Source organism: Rousettus aegyptiacus, unplaced genomic scaffold (assembly GCF_014176215.1).
Source record: "Rousettus aegyptiacus isolate mRouAeg1 unplaced genomic scaffold, mRouAeg1.p scaffold_m13_p_6, whole genome shotgun sequence".
NCBI classification, from domain to species: Eukaryota; Metazoa; Chordata; class Mammalia; order Chiroptera; family Pteropodidae; genus Rousettus; species Rousettus aegyptiacus.
In genome coordinates, this window is record NW_023416309.1 from 113,930,775 (window position 1) to 113,950,617 (window position 19,843).

The 19,843-nt window shown below is 55.6% G+C and overlaps 1 protein-coding gene and 1 pseudogene across 5 annotated transcripts in view; both read left to right on the forward strand.

Annotated features, from left to right (window-relative positions):
* RNF213 (ring finger protein 213) overlaps positions 1 to 19,843 on the forward strand; it is an 82,460-nt gene that overhangs the window by 30,832 nt on the left and 31,785 nt on the right. For 3 of the 5 annotated variants that reach the window (XM_036222860.1, XM_016143298.2, XM_016143301.2), the window contains 15 exons: positions 158 to 280; positions 1,825 to 2,005; positions 3,916 to 4,089; positions 4,505 to 4,657; positions 6,373 to 6,962; positions 7,319 to 7,484; positions 8,724 to 8,941; positions 9,789 to 9,926; positions 10,042 to 10,206; positions 10,775 to 11,930; positions 12,539 to 12,729; positions 12,928 to 13,083; positions 13,852 to 17,478; positions 18,972 to 19,108; positions 19,525 to 19,620. In XM_036222860.1, coding sequence (XP_036078753.1) covers positions 158 to 280; positions 1,825 to 2,005; positions 3,916 to 4,089; positions 4,505 to 4,657; positions 6,373 to 6,962; positions 7,319 to 7,484; positions 8,724 to 8,941; positions 9,789 to 9,926; positions 10,042 to 10,206; positions 10,775 to 11,930; positions 12,539 to 12,729; positions 12,928 to 13,083; positions 13,852 to 17,478; positions 18,972 to 19,108; positions 19,525 to 19,620 — 7,271 coding nt within the window. The remainder of the gene's footprint in view (positions 1 to 157; positions 281 to 1,824; positions 2,006 to 3,915; positions 4,090 to 4,504; positions 4,658 to 6,372; positions 6,963 to 7,318; positions 7,485 to 8,723; positions 8,942 to 9,788; positions 9,927 to 10,041; positions 10,207 to 10,774; positions 11,931 to 12,538; positions 12,730 to 12,927; positions 13,084 to 13,851; positions 17,479 to 18,971; positions 19,109 to 19,524; positions 19,621 to 19,843) is intronic. The other 2 variants (XM_016143300.2, XM_016143299.2) reach the window with 2 other exon arrangements.
* On the forward strand, positions 13,419 to 13,537 carry LOC118604302 (annotated as a pseudogene).

Sequence of the window (19,843 nt, forward strand, 5' to 3'; positions counted from 1 at the left end):
GGGCAGTGAGGGTATGCTAGTGTAGGGTGGGAAGAAAGTTGAAATAATGGGGGTTAATGAAATAGTGGGAAAGTCAAAATAACGAGGGTTTTTTACTACATAGAGTCTGAGCAGGCAGCTCCCCAAGCTCTCAAACCCCCATCTTGTGGTCTTGCAGGAGAATCCCTTCTCCCAGATCTCTGCCTTCTGCAACATCGACTGGGAAACCACAGGCTCAGAAGACAGTGTGGCCAAATGCTTTGAGAACTGCGTCATCGGAGCCGTCAGCTCAGCCTGCCAGGTGAGCAGCCCTCCCACCTGAGAAGTGCTCGTGGGCTCACAGCTGCTTTCTGATGGGCTCTGACTCAAAGAGCGGGCCTGGCCAGGCGCCTCTGGCCTGGAGGGATGGTTCTGGATTTCACTCCCACCACCAAGTCCCTGAAATGCCACTCAGCTTCCTGCTGCTGCGTGGCTGCTACGTGGTGTAAATCACAGCCACTCATGTGTGACCTCGAATCAGGCAGTCTCACAGGCTGCTTCTAAATGTCCCTCCTTTTATCATTGCTACTAGTTTGCTTTATTTTCTGCCAACACTGCTTAGCAGGTGTGCGATGCAAGACGCCAAAGGCTGACAAAACATTTATGTAGGAAAAACGTCCGAAGTTGAATAGATTCCATCAGTTCACTGAGGGTTTTTTCCTGCTAAGTGGAAAGACATTGTGTTCCGCACTGCCTCTTAGGAACGGCCTCCTCGTGCGTGTGTGTGCGTGCTGTGCATGTGTGCATGTGCTGTGTGTGTGTGTGCATGTCTGTGTGTACGTTAGGGTTTTCTGTACATGAGGTCATGTCTTCTGTGAACAGAGATAGTTTTGCTTCTTCTTTTCCAGTCCGGGTGCCTTTTCTTTCGTTTTGCCCAGCTGTCCTGAGTAGGTCCTCCAGTACCATGCTGACCAGAAGTGGAGAGAGGAGACATCCTTGTCTCGTTCTGATCTTAGGGAAGAACATTCGGTCCTTCACCATTGAGTATGACGTTAGCTGTGGGCTTTTCCGAGATGCCCTGTGTCAGTTTGAGGAAGATTCTATTTTTAGTTTGAGTATTCTTTTTAATCACAAAAGGGTGTTAGATTCCGTTGACAGCTTTTTCTGCATCCACTGAGACTATCGTGTGATTTTTTTTTCTTATTGATATGATGTATTACATTTACTGGTTTCTTATGTTAAACCAATGTTTCATCCCTGGCATAAATCCCACTTGGTCGTGGTGTATAATCCTTTTTACATGTTGCCGGCTAAGGCTTTCTTTTATCCTTTTAAATATCAGAAAGTATTGTAAATTTGCCCTACTTCTTTTTTTTTTTACTAATTACTGAAATGTTTTGTACAAACTTTGACCCTAAAGAAGGAAAACATTTTGTTTCTTGGGGAAGCAGGAAGAGAATTAGAACGTATGCGCTGTTTGCAGCCAGCCTCGGAAAGAATTAGTTTAGAAATACAAAGTGCGTCGTGTGTGAATGGTTGACTCACACTGTGTTTGGTGTTTTTTGTGGAATGAAAGTCCAGGAAAAATGTAGAAACCAGCAGTGGAGCCGGGAGGAAGGGGCAGTGACGTGTGGGCTGTGTCAGGGTGTGTGTCGCCACATCCCTGGTCATCGCTCAGAGAATCGGTTCACAAGCAAACAAAATTCCCCAAGGAAAGATAAGTTAAACTACTCTTCCACTAGTACTGAAGCTTTGTAAAAGTCCTGAAAGTTTCTGAAACGCTATTGTGTGATTTACTTCTGTTATTTGAAAGCAAGCCAACAGAAAACCTCCTAAACCTCCCTCTCTTTCCTCATTTTCTCTTAGTCTCAGACCAGTGTCCTCGAGGGCCTCTCTTGCAGAGACTTGCGGAAGTTCTGCACGCTCGTGTCCGCTGTGATCACCAAGTCCTGGCCCAGGCGCAATGGGGAGGCTGTGCATGACTTGCTTGAGGTTTTGAAGCACCTGCTCACAGGGCCAGACATCAAGCATCTCTTCAAATTGTATGGTGTGTTCACAGGGGGTGTCCACATGGTGTCCTCCTGACTGTTGCAGGGGGCAGAAGACTTGACCTGACACTCAGGGTGGGCCGATGACTGACTAAGGGAGCAGATTGCAGGCAGGGACCTGGCAAGGCATAGGGTGTCTCAAGTGTGAAGAATTAGCAGTGAAGGCCACTGTCCTTGGCACACCTGCTGCGCAATAGCCATCATACTGAGGCGGTATTCCTGGAGTTGTCCCGAAGGTCCCCATTTTTCAGATGATGAAATGGAAGTGGAGGATGGGATATGACTTGCCCTGGGGCGCTCTCCACCCCCAAGGAGCCCGGCTCCGCCCACTCTGAGACCTGCGTAAATGGCTGGTCCAGTATTGGTGACCCACGCAAAGCATGGACAACTGTCTGCGTCCCCCACCTGACCCTGCCTCAGGGGCTTTGCGGCCTGAGAGGGGAGATGCATGTTGCCCCAAAAATGTTATTTTCATGTTTCTGTTTCTGAATCATCAGATTTGAATTTAGTGGTAAAGCACTAGTTTTGGACCTAAAAGTTGCAAGTTAGTTGCTTCTGACCCTCAGTTTCATCAAATTACTGGAACAGCCAAAAATAAAAAAATTTTTTTAAAAAAGCTAAGGCGCTTACATTCAGGATTCTCGTAGGCATGAAATAGGGTCGCTGATGTGGGGCTTTTATGTACATTGTTTAAAAACCACTCACTGAGTGGATTATATTTGTGCTTTTTTTTTTTTAAGTCATAAACCTTATTTTTTAGAGAAGTTTTAGGTTTATGGAAAAATTGAACAGAAATTACAGTTTCCACATTTACACAATCCCCCGCCCACCCCGCAAAAAACGTCTCCTATTACTGTCTTGCTTTCGTGGGGTCCATTTATTATACCGGAAGGACCAGTATCAAGTACGTGCGGGTTCACGCTCAGTGTTACACGTTCCCTGCGTTTGGATAAATGCGTGAAGGTGTGCGTCGCCATGGCAACGCCACACAGCAGTTTCACCGCCCTGATCACGCCTCAGGCTCCCCCATGCGCCCCTCTCCTCTGCCCTCCCCTCTGGCGTTGCTTTTTCTAGAATACATATTTGGATCTAATACAGTATGCAGCCTTTTTAGATTGGCTTCTCTCATTCAGAAATATCTATTTAAGTTTCCTTTTGATAGCGCACTTTTTTTTTGTTTTTGTTGTTGTTTTTTTAATTGCTGAATAATATTCCATTGTCTGGATGGACCACAGTGAGTCCATTCACCTACTTGGACGCTTCCAAGAGTTTCAATTATGAATAAAGCGGCCATGTTTTTTTAATGGCACAGATAATTTTGGTCTTCCCATTGTGTTACTCAGAGAGAAATCTTCTGGTAGTTAAACTGAGCATTTTTTTAAAGTTCTGCCCTCTGAATTGACCCCAAAATTCACAATGAGAATTTTGCAAGATGGCCAGGACGTGCAGAGTACGCATCTCCGCTTGCACGTGAGGTGGCAGTGCCCCGTGAAACCATCCGGATTGCTCGCTGGCGGCGGATGCGGCCTTGGCACAATTTTTTGTGCCGCACGGGTTCTCCAGACAGGGGCCCTTAAGGGAGATTACGTGTGGTTTAAGAACGTGGAAGGGCACAGTTTTTAAAACCCCGAGAAATGCATTTCCCCGGCTGCTGGTGGCTGTGCAGGGAATCATCTTCACAGTCAAGGAAGTCGTTGGAAAATGAATTTGCGTGAGACCTAAACGTCTTGGGGACAGAAAGTGGAGCCAGTGAAGGGGAAGCACACCTGGAAACAGGGTGACTGCTTGTCCCGCCTGCGGCTTGGGGCACAGCGGCCAGGTGGTTGTCGAGAGTCCTCATGTTTAACGGAGGGAGGAGGGGCGGGAGTGAGGCGCCCACCGGTTTTAATTCTGTTCTTACCCTGATCAGGAACCAATGAGAAAATACTAGCAAACTTGACAAAGGATGGCAAGGAGCTGATGGCTACTGCTGACTCCGTGTTCACGAAAGTGACTGGCGACCTCCTAAATGGGACAATTTTAGTCGGACAGCTGGAGCTGATCAAGAGCCACGTCTGTCAGTTTCTCGACATCTGGGAACTGAGTGAGTATCCCGTGGAGCTGGAGGCTCAGGCTCCCGGACGACAAGGATGGAGGCCTGCATCCGCCTGCGAGTCCTCTAGACAGGGTGTTTGTCGTCTTTATGGTGGGTGGCTCCTCTTGCTAGTAAGTTGACGGGGACGGTTCCCACTCCTTGGGGAAGTCACAGGAAGGTGGTGAAATCAGGGCAGAGGTGGAGCACGTGCTCCGTGTTCGTCCCGTGCTGCTCAGCAAACGGACGTCTCGCCAGCGCAGCCATGCGCACAGCCCCTGTCACCCTACCCAGCCCTCGACACTCCCCCTGGCCCCTCCGTGCTGTGCATTCGGAGGCAGAGTGGAAGAAACGGGTCGCCGTGGGGAAGGACGTGCTGCTCATTTATCCTATTGGGTCACTATCCGTCCCCCTTTCCCCCTCCCAGCAGAGAGAAAAAATCGTTCATCCCAGGAGGAAAAACACAATATGAGGAAAGTGCTGGAATGCAGAGAGAACGCGCTGAGTTTTCTAAAGAAAGAGAAAAGACGCGTGGACAGCCTCCTGAGACTGTGTGAAACGGTGAAGCACCTCATAAAAGGTGACATTCTTGAGGATTATAATCCCCGAAGCTGAGGGGCCCCCAGGGAGAACGCCAGTGCCTAGCAGCATTCACCTGGGGTGGGGGGAGGCTTTTTAACTTGCGTTTCTTTTCAACGAAACGAGGCGTCCCCTTGCCCTCTGTGTTGTTTTCTCCCATTCCTAGAATGAATGCGCTTTTCCAGATGTCGGCTTCGGCCACGGTGGGGGATGGGGGGCCACGTCGTCATTTTCCCACCCTCCGCCCCGCAGACACGCGCCTCAGCGCCAGCCACACCCCCACTTTGCTCCGCCCCCGCCCCGCAGACACGCCCTCAGCGCCGGCCACACCCCCGCTTTGCTCCGTCCCTGCCCCGCAGACACGCCCTCAGCGCCGGCCACACCCCCGCTTTGCTCCGCCCCCGCCCCGCAGACACGCCCTCAGCGCCGGCCACACCCCCGCTTTGCTCCGCCCCCTCCTCGCCACTGCTTTTCGCTCCGGTCCTCACGCGTGTAACTACAGGAGCGGTCGCCTCCGGGTGGCCCTCTTCCTGTCCTGTTCTTATTTGTGATCGCTGCGTCCTGCCTGCCTGAGGTTGCGGGACTTTTTGGATTAGAGGTCTTTCTCTTTCTCGCGTTGTGTCCCGTTTCCTCTGAGCTGTTCCTCGGTCAGCGTTTTGATATCTACTCTTCCCGTGAAAGACCTTCCCAACCCCGGGGGGCTGGGAATTCTTGTTTTCCTTTGTGCATTAAGAGAGGAGAGCAGCGGGCGCGCCGAGGACTCGGAGGGGCCGGGGCCTGGTGTCCTGAGGTGTCCTCTCTGGGCCGGCTCGGCTCTCCAGCCCGTCGCCTGCAGAGGCCGGGTTTCTGGGTGTCGAGAGAGAAAAGCGGCTGGAGCGTGCTCAGCGTCCAGTCTGCGCATGCCCGCGCGGCTCTGCTTTCCCGTGCCCCCCCGCCCCTCCCGCTCCTTGCACCCTGCGCCTCCCCCTCCCTGACGCTTCCCCCTCACACAGCTTGCGTCTGGGAACGCCTTTTTCTGCCGCGTGCCTCCGACCTTCGCTGCTCGGACACTCTGTGTCATTTGCCTCTGGAATGTCATCACCTGCTGCTGTCCCTTGGGCAAAAGCGGGGAGACCGGCTTGTTGTGTAGATAGGGGGTGGAGGTGAAAATCAGCCTCTTTGACCACTTCTTGGACCAGCTTTCAACCCAATATTCCTTATTTCACCCCCTGGCCCAAAGTCCAGCTCCCCGCGCACCAGTGTCCGTGCTCCGGGGATCCTGTGCCGGAGGCCTGCCAGACCCCCCCCTTCCCCCACACCTTCCACATGCTCAGGCTCAAGACCCCACTGGCCCTGGCCACTGCCCATCCACTTTAACTTCCAAAATTTTGCTGCCGTGGTCTCCTTTTCTGTTCTTCCTTGTCCTGTCAGTCGATGACTTTTTCAAAAAAAATCTCTCTTCTGGCACTGGCGAAGGATGTGGGGATGTCGTGAAAGCAGGTGCATGTCTTCAAACTGTCACCTTCACCGGAAGTGACAGCGTTTTCTTTGTTGTGAAATTTGGTGAATGCATGGGGTGGGGGGTGGGAGATATCAGGATCCTTACTGAGGAAAAAACGGCCAGGAAGGACGCTGGCCCGACTTCCCGCGAGCGGGCACAGTGGGGGCTGGGAAAGCAAAATGAAAGGATGTCGCGGCCAGCGCTCTGACTGCTCACTTCCCTTCTGACTTCACAAGTGGATCTGGGAGAGATTGCCAAAAGACACTCGGAAGACCTGGGCAGTAAGAGATTAAACGACGCTGTGACATCGAGTTTGTCGCCCGCCTCCTCGAACATCGAGTGGACAACACATTACAAGCTGAGCGCCCAAGTCCAAGAGATGGCCGAACAGATAGACTTGCTGAAGGACAGCCGCATCTTCCGGGACTTCTGGAAAGAAGCCGCCAAGTCACTGAGCGAGCCGGAGGAGCAAGGGGCGAGATGCGCTCTTCAGCTGGAAGACGTGTACCATTACTTGTACTCTCCTTGTTTCGTCAAGTTCTTTAACCTGTACGACAACCTGAAGTCAGGAGGGGTCACCCTTGGGGAAGTTGATGTCGTCTTCCAGGTCTTTAAGGATAATTACAGCGCCCTCACCGCTGACCTCCAGGTCATGTGCACCTTGGATTCTGAGGACCAAAAGGATTGGATCAAGAAGCGAGTTGAGCAGATCATGGAATACCATCACCTGGATCAGGCTGTCAGCTCAGCTGAGGTCATCTTGAAGGTCCAAAAGAATTTGGGCCTGACCGGTGACTTCAGCGTTCTCCACAGTTTGCTGAGATTTGTAAGTTATTTGAGAGGGATGCCTGGGATGGGCCGGGATGCTCAGACTCCTGGGAGCCTGGGGCTGTGGCTTTTGGGGGCTGATGCCTCCGTGGCCTCCCCTGGGACCTCTCGTTTGTGTTCCACTCAATGCCTGAATGTGCCAAGGGCTTGGTCATCACCTCTGCGGTGGGTTCTTGAGTAGGGGGACAGCAGCAGGGCCCATAGCGTCCAGATCTGGGAGTAGAGCCTCACGTGGTATCAGCTGTAGATCCAGCAGGTTTGTGGGGTGGGGCCACAGGGATGGTCGGTGATGCCGGCCAGACTCTGGGGTCCCCAGTGACCAGGTCCAGCTCACAGTAGAGCCTTGTCTTGCAGACTAAAAACTTCGAGAACTTCCGTCACGAAAAACTGGACCAGATCAGCTTGCAGCTGATCCACGCAAAGAAACGGCTGCAGGATGTGAACGAGGCCCGGCTCGAGTGTCTGCAGGAGCTGTCCCTGAGGAGGGACTTCATCTGCTGGGTCCAGGAGGCTCTCGGAGGTATGGTCCATCGGCCGGGCTGCGGGGGCCTGGGCTGTGTGCAGATGGTGCTCAGGAGGTCTTCCGAAGCCTCTGGGATGTCCCTCCCCTTGACCACATGCCGTGGGAAGGAGGGGAAGGTGTTGTCTGCGAGCCTTCGGTCTGTGTGTGCTTCAGTAGTTAGTGGAATTCATATCAAAACACTGTCTTGTGCTTCAGCATAAAAACCATGTCTCCCTCTACTCCCAATGCCTGCTGTGAACAGTTAGGCATCATTTTCCTAAAAACTTGGCCCCACTTTATTTTTCCTCTCTGGTTGATGTGCCCATGGAGAAATTTTATGACAATAAAAATGTATTTCTTTTCCAATCAGGGGCTCGGCAGCTTTTTTGGGCTGCAGCGCAGGTGCCCTTGGCCAAGTTAATACGTGGTGGGGAGACAGAGAGAAGAGGAAAGGGGGCGGCGGGAGTGGGTGGGGGTCTGCACTGCACCCCCCTCTCCCCAAGCCTTTAACCATGGGCTCTGGGCCACGTGGACACACATCCTTTGATGAGTACATAGCCTAGAGAACGACGTCTGCTTTTATAGTAAATGTCAACATAGTCCGTCACTGAGCAAGGGCTTGCTGCCGGGCGGGCATGGGAGCCAGCACCCTGATATTGGCTTTTCGGGAAAGAAAGCTCTCACTTTGAGGCCCATTGGCAAGGAGACGTGATGCAGGGCTCAAGTCCTTCTGCCCATCCCACTTTTGGGCGGGGCGTCAAGGGGTTTCAGCACCAGGTCTTCCTGGACAGTGGCCGTCACTCCCGAAAGGGTCTCAGTGTCCAGTTAGGTCGTGCGTGTCCTGTGGTTCCACGGGGGGAGCAGTTAAGTGTTCACAAGTGTCCCTCATGCCTGGTGGCCATGTGTTTCTCGTAAGGGGTAAACTTTGGTTTCAGACCTCCTTAGAAACAGGTTAGGACTGGTTCGAGCTGGTTCTGCGGTTAGAGTATTCACCAGCTGAGCCTGTTTCTTGCTGTGTAAGATGGTGACTTTTCGTGGCTTAGATGGACTCAGGCCCATGAAAGGCATACGCGGTGCCAAGACATGGCTGCCATTCGCTCAAGTCGGGTATTGGTCAGTGGTGTTCAAATCACCGGCAAAAGAAAAGACACCCGAATTCTCATTAAAAGCCCAAAGTGGACAAAATCTCTAAAAATCCACTGAACATCCATTTGTGGCTTTAATAAGGGTCGCCATCCTGTCTCTCCACGCCCCCAGGCATCAACGAGCTGAAGGTGTTTGTGGACCTGGCTTCTATCTCTGCCGGGGAGAATGACATCGACGTGGACAGGGTGGCCTGCTTCCATGACGCCGTGCAGGGCTACACGTCCCTGCTGCACAAACTGGACAGGAGTGCGGACTTCCAAGTGTTCATGTTCCATGTGCGAGAACTGTGGAAGGCTCTGGAGAATGACCCGCACCTTCCCAGCAAACTGGCAAGTCTAATCTCTGGCTCTGCAAAGCATCGCTTAGCAAAGCTAGGGGCACACCTAGGCAGATTGTCACACCCGTGCGTGCGGCAGGTCCTCCTGCCGACGTGGAAAGGATGTTTAAGAACAGTTTTTTTCATACGTGGAAACGCCTTCTCTATCTCATATGTTAGACAGTAGGGCACAAAATTGCATGTAAATAAGAGTGATTTCTTCTCTGCAAAAGGCACGAAAACCACATTGAAATGTTACCAGCGGTTTCCTCGAATGGTGGTAATTGGGACTTAATTCTGTCTACTTTTTGGGGTTTTCCATATTTGCCACCATCGGGGTCAATTTTATTTTTTTATCAGAAAAAGAAAAAGCATTTCAATGTAAGTGGACCATGCTCGCCCCGGCCCGAGGCGCCCCTGGCTGGGGCCGCAGGAGGGTGGGGAGGGGAGGGCGTGGACGGAGCAGCCGTGGGGTTTCCAGTTCTCTGCTGGGCGCGCACATCCAAAGGCCTCTGCTGTGCTTTCCTCCTAAGGCTTCTGGTTGCACTTGGGGACCCCAAAGGACAGAACAGAAGGCCTCGTGGCCCCGTTACAGTCAGCGCTACCCTCCCACAGAGAGCTGTTCTGTGCCTGTCCACCCTGTCCCTGTGTCTATAAGTATACGTTGGAGACCTCCACGTGCTGCCAGGGCACCAGGCACGGGTGGGGACACGGGGAAACAGCAGCGGCGCACCACGGCATCCTGCGAGAGACAGCCGAAGCGCGCAGGGGTGGCGGGCAGTGGACGGGGTGACCGCGAATGGCCGGGGAAGGGAGGAGGTGGGAGGAGGGAGAGAAAGAATCTCATTCTGTCCCAACAGCGTGACTCTGCCAGGAACTTGGAGTGGCTGAAAACAGTGAAGGAGAGTCACGGGTCAGTGGAGCTCTCATCACTGTCGCTGGCTACGGCCATCAACAGCAGAGGCATCTATGAGATCAAGGCGCCCAGAGATGGCCCGGTAAGCTGCCCGCATCCTTGGCACAGCTGGCCGTGGTGCTTACAGGCTACTGTCAATGGGGATGGGGGGTATCTCCCTCCAGAAAAATGACCACTAAACACGCACTGTCCCACAGATTTCCCCAGACACAGTTCTCCATTTGCTCCTCCCCGAGAGACACGCGGACCAGGAGGAGGTGCGCAGCTACTCCCTGGAGGAGCTGAGGGAGCTTCTGAACAAGCTGATGCTGATGTCTGGCAAGAAAGACCACAACAGCACTGAGGTTGAGGCATTCTCCGAGGTGAGGGCGCTTGGGTACTGCCCCCATCTGTCGGGGGCCAGGGCGCCCTGTGGAGCTGCCTGGGGGAAGTGACAAGCATTTGAGTCTGGAACCGCGTCGCTCTCTCCTCCATGGGGCATGGAGCCTGTGTCTGCAGGGCTCGCCATCTGCGGTGGGACAGGGCCTTTGGTTGTGGCTCCTTCTTAGGACCTGCAGCCTTAGGCGGGGAGTCTTAGAGAAGTAAGTTGGCCACTTCCTCTTTAAGCCAGCAAACCTACCTGGGGATCCAGATGGGAGTCCTTCGTCAGACTCTAAGGCCACCATGCCGGCAAAGCACATAAGTTTATGTCACAGTCTCTCCATTTTGTCATGGGTTTTGACTTTAACCTTTTACTTGGTAGCCTTATCTTGACAAGTTCTGGCCTTCCTAAGGAAGAGCTTATGCAGACAGGGAAGGCAGGCCTCTGGGCTCAGTCTCCTGTGCTCCGGTCACACGCGAACCCCGGGCCCCCGGGTTCTGGGTCTGTGTGCGGTTCTCCTCCCTGTGGTGAGGTCTGTGATGCCCACCTCCTGCTTCCATTTGTACCAGGTGTTCTGCAACGTGCAGAGGCTTGTGCAGGCCTTCATCAGCCTGCATTCTGCTGGGAACATGCTGTTCCAGGCCTGGACGGCCGAGGTGTACTGCTCGCCGCGCAAGGACGTCTCCATCCGCATGGACTTCGGCGTGGAGCTGCTGAGCCAGCTTTCGGGGGCCGGGCCAGTTGCACAGCTGCTGGAAGCCCTGTGCAGGCAGATGGAACACTTCCTGGACCAGTGGCAGGGATTCGTGGCGGAGAAGCGCACCGAGCACTTTCATCTCAACTATTACACCGCCGAGCAGCTGGTTTACCTGAGCATGCAGGTCGGGAGCCAGCTGCCCAGCGACGCTGCCCTCACCATGCTGTCCTTCATCAAACGCAATTGCACCCCTGAGAACGTCTGGGAGGCCTGCCGGGGTCTCGAAGGCGGGGCTGCCAGGAGCCAGGAGAGGACAGTGGCGGAAGAACTGCCACTGATGGTCTTCTGTGAGTCCAGCCTGGTGGACAAGCTGCGGGTCATCATGGAGCAGTCCCTGGCCTGCATGAGCGCCTTCCTGCCTGACTGCCTGGACCTGGAGGCGCTCGGCTGCTGTCTGGCGCGGCTGGCGAGGATGGCCGGGCCTCCCGTGACGCGGCAGCTCCCAAAAGGCCTGCAGGTTGGCCAGCCCAACCTCGTCGTGTGTGGCCACTCGGAGGTGCTGCTGGCCGCCCTGGCCATCTATATGCACAGCCCGGAGCAGGCCCTGCCCAGCTACGATGAGGTGCTGCTGTGCACGCCGGGGACCACGTTCGAGGAGGTGGCGCTGCTCCTGCGCCGCTGCCTGTGCCCGGGCTCCCCGGGCCGCGGCGTCTACAGCCTGCTGTTCGCAGACCAGCTGAGCTACGAGGTGGCCTGCCAGGCTGAGGCGCTCTTCCTGGACCTGCGCACGCAGCGCCACCGCGAGGACTACCAGCTCGTCATGGTCTGTGACAGCGAGCGGGAGCACTGCTACCTGCCCTCAGCCTTCAGCCAGCACAAGGTTCTCATCACCCTCCAGGCCCCCCTCGAGGACATCCAGGCCTACCTGGCATGTCACTTCCGGGCCCCAGAACGGACGCCGTCAGCCGCTGCCGTGTTCAGAGACCGGACGTGCGTGGCGATCGTGGCCTCCAGGAGAGCGGGTGTCGGTAATGCTGGCTGCTGGGGAGGCGGGTCTCATGTGTCCCACGGATCCCCCAGGAGCCCTTCCCTGTCCCCGAACGGGTTCAGGGGGTCTCAGATGACCCCTTCTGCTCAGGACGTGGCTCATCCGCGGTGGCAAATCATGCCCACGCCGAGCAGGGCACTGTCACCTGTTCCAGCTCATGCGACTCCGGGGAGCCAAGCCACCTACCTTCTCTGAACAACCTTCTCTCCTGTTTTTTTTTTAAACTCATTGCCTTTGGGGCAGATGTGAGCGGGAGAGCGGGGGAAGGTGTGATCGCTCCGTGTGGGTGAGACAGACCCTCCCCGCAGTCCCCACCCGACTTTCTGTCCTGTGCACTTCCTCCCGGTTGCCATCCTGCATCTGGCAGGCGGCCCCCCACACTCCCCTCCCCGCGCCACCTTCCTTACCCTTAGGTCGTGTCACTGGCAAACAGCAGTGCCCGTGAGGTGGTCACAGCGAGGTCCATCGAAGGCTCTTCAATCCAGCGTTATATTTTGCAGAGAAAAGCGACTCGTACCGAGTCTTTCTGGATTCTCTTACTCTTGGTCCTTGGCCCGGGCACATGACTCCTGTATTTCCATGTCACAGGAAAGTCTCTCTACGTGAGGAGACTTCACGAAGCTCTGCAGGCGAAGTTCCGTAGGAAAGTGCCTCTGAAAACCGTCCGGCTGATCGACCCTCAGGTGGACGAGAGTGACGTCCTGGGCTCCCTCCTGCCTTTCCTGGATGCGCAGTACCAGGCAGGACCCATGCTATTCCACCTGGACGTGACCTCGTCGGTAGGTGTCCTGGGATTCCAGCTGAGTGGCCGGCCACATGGGGACAGATGCGACTCCTCCCCCCAGCAGAAGCGGTCCCTTCACAGTGTCGACGTTCCGTCCTGGTGTTTCAGGGAACGGCAGAGGAAGGTCCTTAGGGCTGGGAGGACGGGTCTGGTTTTATGTAAGCATTGCAAACCCGTGTGATTCTGTCTTTAGGTGAAGAGTGGAATCTGGGGGCTGCTTTTTAAGCTCCTCGTTCTGCAGTACTTGATGGATGTAAATGGGAAGATGTGGCTTCGGAACCCGTGCCATTTATATGTCGTTGAAATCCTGGAAGGCCACTCACCACTGCCCAAGACGTCGTCAAAAAGGGTGCGTGTCCCAGGGCACCATTCCATTATTTTGGGTGGGGGGGCTTTTGTTACCTTTTGGAGGTCCCCGACTAGTGAAGCAGCTGAGTGCAGGGTTAGTAAAGAAAAATCAGTCTTTAAACTTACTTTTTTAATGTCTGGGGTAAAAATACTTTCCTGTTAATTAGCGGTATCTTGAATTTGTTTTGTTTGGTTCCCTCGATGCCATGTCCTGGTTAAATGCCAGCAGTGCCTCCAAATGCAGCAGGTGCACCCACTGAGGGAGGCGCCATCTTCTCAGTGCCAGCTGGGATGGGAAGGAGGCTTTCGTCTTATAAATTTCCTTTAAGGAGTTTTGTCTACGGCCATGACACCCTGGACGTGCCTGATCCCGTCTGATCTCGGAAGCTAAGCAGGGTTGGGCCTGGTTAGTAGGTGGATGGGAGACCACCCAGGAAGACCAGGTGCTGTAGGCGTTAAAAAAAAAAAAAAAAGTTAAAAGGGGAGTTTTACGCACACGAGCACACGCACGCACACGCTCACGCATGATGGAGAGATTTTGTCTCAGGAAGTCAGGTAGAAAAGCACTTGCTGATTGAGAATGCCGCTCCCACTGTGCCTGAGTGTGCAAAGATCATGCCCACGCAGAGAGAGTCTATAGAAATCGCCTTACGGAAAGTGAATTTTGAATTTTCACATGGGTCTGTCCAACACATGGAGCGTTAATACGCAAAAGCCTTTTTTTAGGAAATTTAGTCGTAACCGTTTTATTCGTCCCTCTCCTTTCTAGAAGACACGTGACTCCCAGTTCAGTTTTCTCGACATCTTCCCGAAAGTCACCTGTCGGCCTCCCAAGGACGTGATCAACATGGAGCTCGACACCCGGCAGGACCATGGGGACCCGGGGATGGACCACACAGAATTCTGCAGTGAAACCTTCCAAAGGCCATTCCAGTACCTAAGACGGTTCCACCAGAAGAAGAACCTGGACAGGTTCGAATACCAGAAGGACCTGGTGGAGGGCAGCCCCGGCGAATGCCTCCAGCACCTCCTCATTTACTGCGGGGTGGTTGACCCATCCTGGTCGGAGCTCTGGAACTTCGCTCGGTTCCTCAACTACCAGCTCCAGGACTGTGAGGCTTCTGTCTTCTGCAAACCGAACATCGTCGGAGACACACTGAGAGGCTTCAAGAACTTCGTGGTCACCTTCATGATCTTGATGGCGAGAGATTTCGCCACACCCACGCTCCGCATGTCCGACCAGAGCCCAGGGAAGCATGAGGTCACGCTGGATGGGGTCAGGGAGGAAGATCTGGCCCCCTTCTCCCTGCGGAGGAGGTGGGAATCAGAGCCCCACCCGTACGTGTTCTTCAATGGTGACCACATATCCATGACCTTCATAGGCTTCCACATGCAGCCCAACCAGAGCAGCCGCGTCGACGCCGTCGACCGCCTGAGCAAGGAGGTGATCAAGAAGAACGTGATGACGCAGAACCTATACAAGGAACTGTTGTTGCAGAGGGTGCCCTTCAACATCAACTTCGACGAGCTGCCCCGGCACGAGAAGCTGGAACGCCTCTGCCTGGCCTTAGGGATCCAGTGGGCCACTGACCCCGACGAGACCTACGAGCTCACGACGGACAACATGCTCAAGATCCTCGCCATCGAGATGCGCTTCCGGTGCGGCATCCCCGTCGTCGTCATGGGGGAGACCGGCTGTGGGAAGACCAGGCTCGTCAAGTTCCTCAGCGACCTCCGGCGTGGGGGCGCTGACACCGAGACCCTGAGGCTGGTCAAGGTCCACGGAGGGACGACTGCGGACGCCATCTACTCCCAAGTAAGGGAGGCGGAGGAGCTCGCCCTCTGGAACAAGAGTGCATGTGGGCTGGACACCATCCTGTTCTTCGACGAAGCCAACACGACGGAAGCCATAAGCTGTATCAAGGAAGTGCTGTGTGACCGGACGGTGGGCGGCCGGCCTCTGGTGCAAGATTCCGGCTTGCACGTCATAGCAGCCTGCAACCCGTACCGGATGCACACGCCGCAGATGATCGCCCGGCTGGAGGCGGCCGGTCTGGGCTACAGAGTGCGCGCGCGGGACACGGCGGACAGGCTGGGCTCCATCCCCCTGAGGCAGCTGGTGTACCGAGTTCACGCGCTGCCACCGAGCCTGATCCCGCTGGTTTGGGACTTTGGGCAACTGAATGACATCGCAGAAAAGCTCTACATCCAGCAGATGGTGCAGAGACTGGCGGAGGCCACCGCGATGGGTCAGGGGGAGAGACATGTGATGACGGAGGTGCTCTCCGCCTCTCAGCGTTTCATGAGGACAAGACAAAACGAGTGTGGCTTCGTCAGCCTCAGGGACGTGGAGCGCTGCGTCAGAGTCTTCCAGTGGTTTTACGACCGCAGCGAGATGCTCTTGTTGAAGCTGGACTTCTTTCTCCACGAGTCCGGTGCCGGCGACGGCAGGTTTGAGAGAGACCCCGTCCTCTGGTCGCTGGTGCTGGCCGTCGGCGTGTGCTACCACGCCTCTCTAGAAAAGAAGACACAGTATTGGAGAGCCATCTGCAGGTTCCTCCCGGAACCCTACGATGACAGCAAGGTGGTGCTGGGCGAGCTGACGCGAATGCAGGACCTCTTCCTGAGCGGCGTCCCTCTGAGGAAGACCATCGCCAGGAACCTGGCCCTGAAGGAGAACGTCTTCATGATGATCATCTGCATCGAGCTGCGCATCCCTCTCTTCCTGGTGGGGAAGCCGGGCAGCTCCAAGTCTCTCGCCAAGACCATCGTGGCGGACGCCATGCAAGGCCAGGCTGCCCACTCGGACCTGTTCCGGGGCCTAAAGCAGGTGCATCTGGTGTCCTTCCAGTGCAGCCCACACTCCACCCCGCAGGGCGTCATAGGCACCTTCAGGCAGTGTGCCCGCTTCCAGCAGGGGAAGGACCTGCAGCAGTATGTGGCCGTGGTGGTGCTGGACGAGGTGGGCCTGGCGGAAGACTCGCCCAGAATGCCCCTGAAGGTTCTGCACCCCCTGCTGGAAGATGGGTGCATTGAGGACGACCCTGCCCCCCACAAGAAAGTGGGCTTCGTAGGCATTTCCAACTGGGCGCTGGACCCTGCCAAGATGAACCGCGGCATCTTCGTGTCCCGTGGCAGCCCCGGCCAGGAGGAGCTCATCGCGAGCGCCCAGGGGATCTGCGCCTCGGAGCCTCTTGTGCAGGACAGAATCCAAGAGTACTTTGCACCCTTCGCCGCAGCCTACCAGACGGTGTGCGGCAGTGAAGGGAAGGAGTTCTTCGGGCTGCGCGACTACTACGGCCTCATCAAAATGCTCTTTGCCGCGGCAAAGGCCTCTCACGAGAGGCCCTCCGCGCAGGACATCGCACAGGCCATTCTCCGCAACTTCAGCGGCAGGGATGGCGTCCAGGCCCTGGATGTTTTCACAGCCAGCTTACCCGAGGTGCGGCTCTCGCAGGAGGTCAGCACCATGCAGCTCATCAGGCAGAACGTGTGCGGCGGCCCCCGGCAGGCGGCGGCCAGGGAGGCGGACGACCCTGAGGCCCGGTACTTGCTCGTGCTGACCAGGAACTACGTGGCTCTGCAGGTCTTGCAGCAGATGCTCTTCCGTGAGGACCAGCAGCCAGAGATCATCTTCGGCTCCAGTTTCCCCAGGGACCAGGAGTACACGCAGGTGTGCAGAAACATCAACCGGGTGAAGATCTGCATGGAGACGGGCAGGATGGTTGTGCTGCTCAACCTGCAGAGCCTGTACGAGAGCCTCTATGATGCCCTCAACCAGTACTACGTCTACCTCGGGGGGCAGCGGTACGTGGACCTGGGCCTGGGGACCCATCGCGTCAAGTGTCGCGTCCACCCAGACTTCCGCCTGATCGTCATCGAGGAGAAGGACGTCGTCTACGAGCACTTCCCCATCCCCCTCGTCAACCGGCTGGAGAAGCACTACCTGGACATCAACACCGTCCTGGAGAGATGGCAGAAGGACATTGTGGAGGAGCTGAAGGTCTGGGTGGAGAAGTTCGTGGACGTGAGGGTGGAGCATTTCCTGGCCAGGGGCGCAAACTCACAGTCACACCGGTACAGCGCCCCTGAGGCCTTCATCGGCTACCACTCGGACGCGTGCGCCTCTGTGGTGCTCCGGGTGACAGAGGGCCTGGGCCCCAGCATCCCGGCCGACAGGCGGTACCGCGAGGTGCTGGAGGCGGCCAAGCTGCTGCTGCTGGACTGCGCCACACCCGATGCCGTGGTCCGGCTGAGCGCGTCGCAGCTGGGCCTGCCCGCTGCGCAGGCCCTGTCGCGGGAGTACTACGGCAGGCAGCCGCGCGGCTCCTTCGCGGACTTCGTTCACGCTCACCTGCGCAAGGAGCATCCTGAACGCAGGGCCGTCTTCACAGAGGTGAGTTCTCGCCCGTGGCTTCGCCCTCATTTCCTCGCCTCAGCATCCTTGACCTCTGGCATCAAAAATTCAAGGTCCTTTTCAAGGCAGGGCATAGGGGTTGCAGGCAGGTTGAGACTTCATGTTAAATGTTAACCTTGAGGAGACCCACGTGCTGACGGAAGCTCAGCCTCGCGAGTAACGGGGGCCCGTTCTGTGCGGATAGGGACTCTGTGCAACGCTGACTCTGACGGACGAAACGCCATGTCCCAGTACTGTGCCCAGGGCACTGGGGACGTAAAAATGGACTGGCAGAGTTCTTGTTCTTGGTCAGCGCACAGCGGAAGGTGGAAGGGCAGGTTCGGCCCGGGCCATTGGTGTCCTCTGGCCATGCTGTCCCCAGGCACAGCGAGGGGGGCTGCGCGGGTCACGGTGTGCGGTCCTCGAGCAGATCGTCTGACGTGGGGAGCGTCATAGGTGGAGGGCCTTGCTTGAGTGGAGGTGTCACAGTCTGTGCAGGAGGCCAGGCGCCGGTCCCTGATACAGCTTCATGTCCAAAGTCACGGGTGCCAAGGGGGCGGAGAGGCCACATGGTGGACTCGTTGGCCATGCGGAAGAGTTTGGCCTTTGCTATGCGGAGCGGAGTGATGGAGGGACGTGTGTTGAGACACGTCCACTGCCTAGGGAAGCGGGGAGGAGTCTGGGAGAGACGGCTGCGGATACGGCACACAAGGGGGGAAGCTGCTGGCAGCGTTTGAGACAGAGGACGGACGGGAGGAATTGATAAAGTTACAAAGCGAGCTGGCCGAGCGAATGCCGGGTTCGGTCTAAGGGTGTGGGAGATGGAGGGGTCTAAGGTTCCCTGGGTTCTGCCTCTGGTGGCGGGAGGTTCGTTTAGTCACAGTGGAGAATTCGGAAAGGAACGAGCAGCAGGTTTTGGAGGCGGAGCTGAAGTCCACGTGGGGAAGGCTCTGCAGCCCAGGCGGACGTGTCCGTCCTGCAGTGGACGTAGGAATTGGAAGCTCAGTGGCTGGGCCGACCTGGAGATGGAGTGTCAGCAGCTATGACATCCACATGCCTGTAGGGAGTGTCCTGGTCACACTGTTACCAGCCTTAGGTAGGAGGGCAGGGGCACTGTCAGCTAGCTCCATCTGAAAGCATGAAGCGAGACCGCGAGGGAGGAAGCGGCATTTGTGCTGAGACCGAGGGGTCATCAGAATTTCCAGTAGGGTCCAAAGCAGGAGGAGACACATGGAGTCTGGGAAGGAGATTCGAAGTCATCTTAGGGACAGGGTGCGTCTTCTCTCCAGTGCCTTGTGCTTGTCGGTCCCGTTTCCCTCTGCAGAGCCTCGTCCTTAAAACCTCTAGTACTAGGTTCCTATCTGTGTGCCCTCCACACGAGTTCGCCCACAGAAGGGGTTTGCCAAACGCCTTCGAGTTTCTGGGGCTGACCCCAGCAGACGTGCGACCTTTCCCGAATTCTAGCACCTGACTTGCATTTCCCGGCTTTGCAGATCTCCACATTCTCCAGACTGCTAACCAGTCACGACTGTGAGCTTTTAGAAGCGGAAGTCAAGGGCAAGGCTTCAAGACCCACGCTCCTGTCGCTGCAACAGTTCGACACTGAGTTATCGTTCCTCAAAGATGTGAGGTGGGGCCCCCTGCCTTCCCTCCATCTCCCCTTCATCCTCGGCCCTGACCACACCTGGGTTTCGTTTCCATGGCTGCAGTGACCTCTGATGTGGTCACCAGCACCGGTTAATGTTCGTTGAGGGCATGCAACTCTGAAAAGGACAGTTGTTAAATTCTCCAGGGGGTCCCTCTCACTGAAGTTATCTTCTGCGCAAACCTCCTTCTCTGAAACCCGGTCCTCGTACCCTATTAGGAAGCATTTGTTGGGGTTCGTTGCTTCCCCACTGGATCCTGCTCGTCTCGTGGAGAATCTCCCCCAAATTGTGTTTTCTACGTGGCTCTTACAGTTCCCATCGCCCGGGGGAGGGCGGGGGGTACTTTAACACCCATCTTTTAGGACAGGGAGCTCATTTCCATAATCTCCTTTTCTTTAAGGAACTGCCTGACTAACTCAGCCACCTGCAAGATCCTCATCATTCAGACAGGGTTTGAAGACGGAGTTTGCAGCGCCCAGCTCGTCGCCTCAGCGAAGTACGTGTTTCTGTTACTTGTCTCAGAAATCACATAGGGAGCCCATTGAGGGCTCTTATGGAATTTCTTCCCCCAAAACATTATGGCATCATGATGAATATCGAAATGAAATATATAAGCAATTCTCCCTTTTCATCCCTCCTAAAGTGGACTAGAGAAACAAACTGAAGAAAGACGCAAAGAGGGAAAAGGCCATGATCACAAAAACGGCAAAGTGAAAGAA